At 47.4% G+C, this 1,928-nt stretch overlaps 1 protein-coding gene across 1 annotated transcript in view; it reads right to left on the reverse strand.

Moving 5' to 3' along the window:
• Positions 1-281, reverse strand: part of RRN3 (RRN3 homolog, RNA polymerase I transcription factor) — a 54,301-nt gene extending 54,020 nt beyond the window's left edge. Inside the window, exon 1 of the mRNA XM_007956476.2 lies at positions 106-281. Within this exon, the coding sequence (XP_007954667.1) occupies positions 106-194 (89 nt within the window). The 5' untranslated portion in view covers positions 195-281. The remainder of the gene's footprint in view (positions 1-105) is intronic.
• Between the last annotated feature and the right edge of the window lie 1,647 nt (positions 282-1,928).

Raw genomic sequence — 1,928 nt, forward strand, 5'->3', positions numbered from 1 at the left:
CCACTTCATCAGCTTTACCTCGGACCCTTTCGTATCCGCTGCCTCAACCTCGTACCTGGGCTTTGCTTCCAAACGCGCATAAAGAAGGAGAGCCCTGACCCTTACCCAGTCCTCGCGGTCCCCAGCGCCTTTACCGCAGAGGCCGAAGGGGACACAGTCCCAGGAAACTGTGTGTGAAGCAGCGGGGCCGCCATTGGGCCGGACAAGCTTGAGTACTCCTCTCCGCACCGGAAGTCGCCCTGCCTCCAGCCCTCCCGGAAGTCGTGCGTGTAAGCCACGGCCTTCAGCCTATGAGGGAGCACAACTGAGAGGATTGTGGCTATCTCTGCCGGCTAGAGCGCCGCTAAGGCTTTCTCTTCCCCGCCTCCGGGCCGCTCTTCCTTCAGCTTGGACGACTTTCTCCGCCCAGTGGGGCGGGAGCCCCAAGAGCGCCCTCATTTACTGGGGGAAGCTGGCTCTTTCTAGCCAAACCAAAAGACATACCCATTGTTGTCCAGTTGATTCACACTCATGACTACCTAGTGTGTTACAGAGTAAACTCAGCTAGATTTCATTTTCTTCACTGTGATCTTTGTGGAAACAGGTCGCCAGGTCTTTCTTCTGTGTCGCTGCTGGGTGAGTTTCAGCCGCCTACCTTTGGTCCAGTGCAAACCGTTTGCTCCACACAAGGACCTCCTTCTAGCTCTAAGGATCGCTAAGAAAGAGCGAGGGCATTGGGAGGGATTAAGCAGTGGCTGGGTTCCACTGAGTATTAATCTTTTGGATTCAAAACGTCCTTCAAACGGCTTTTGCAAACACGATTTTTTTGCGGATAAATGAAGAAACTGAGGCTCTGTGAGTAACCCAAAGTCGCAGAGAAAAGTAGTAGATCAAGAATGTGAACCTGGTTATCTGACCAAGGAGCCTAGGCTCTACACTCTCCACAGTATTGTCATGGATGCCCAAGATAATCTTATTCTAAAGGAAATGCGACTTGCCAAGTGACTTAAAACTCTCAGAGTTGTGTGTGGTGATGTTAGGATGAGGAAAGGCCAGTAGCGGATGAGGGTAGGGGTGTAGTTTTTAAGAGGTGTTTACCTTTGAACTTAAAATTTTAAAGTCAGCCATACGTAAAAAGCACTGGAGTCTCTGAGTGGTGCAAAGAGTAAAGGTTGGTAGTTTGAATCCAGACGCTCCTCAAAAGAAAGACCTGGTGATCTGCTTTAGAAAATAACGGCCTCCAAAGCCCTATGGAGTAGTTCTACTCTGCACACATGCAGTTGTCCTGACTAACACCAGACAACAGCAAGTGCCAAAGCATGGAGGGGAGAAGGCAAAGGTAAAGAAGGGGCTGCCCCAGCCCTCAGTTCTAAGAGGGGGAAAGTGTTCAGCCCTTAAAAACTATTTAACTATCAAGAGTACATTAAACCAGTAGCAGCAAATACAAATCATAGGTATAAAACACAGTTCTGTTTTACAACAGTGTAAAATAGTAACTATCAGTCTGCTGTCTCTTTTAGTACCACCACCATCTTTCCTCTATGTTTTAGTTTCTGGGGAATGTTGGGCAGAAATCAATAATGTCCCAAGAGCAGAGGAAATAATTGTGCCTAGGTTGACAAGGGTGGAGTCCTGATGGTGCAGATGTTATAGTGCTCAGCTGTTAACCTAAAGGGCATGATTTGAAACCACCACTAGCTGCTCTGCTGGAGAGAGATGTGTCAGTCAGCTTCTATAAGATTTACAGCCTTGGAAACCCTATGGAGGCAGTTCTGGTATCCTATAGGGTTGCTTATGAGTAAGAACTGACTCTACAGCAGTGAGTTTGGAGGGTTTTTTTTTTTTTTTGGTTTAGCTGACAAGGATGCTTCAAGACAGCTGTTAAGTGGGAATTTCTTCCTCTCTGCCCACAAAGCAAAAAAAAAAAAAAAGTCATTTTGATCACAATT

Source organism: Orycteropus afer, unplaced genomic scaffold, assembly GCF_000298275.1.
Source record: "Orycteropus afer afer isolate SDZICR_OR568_19922 unplaced genomic scaffold, OryAfe1.0 scaffold00623, whole genome shotgun sequence".
NCBI classification, from domain to species: Eukaryota; Metazoa; Chordata; class Mammalia; order Tubulidentata; family Orycteropodidae; genus Orycteropus; species Orycteropus afer.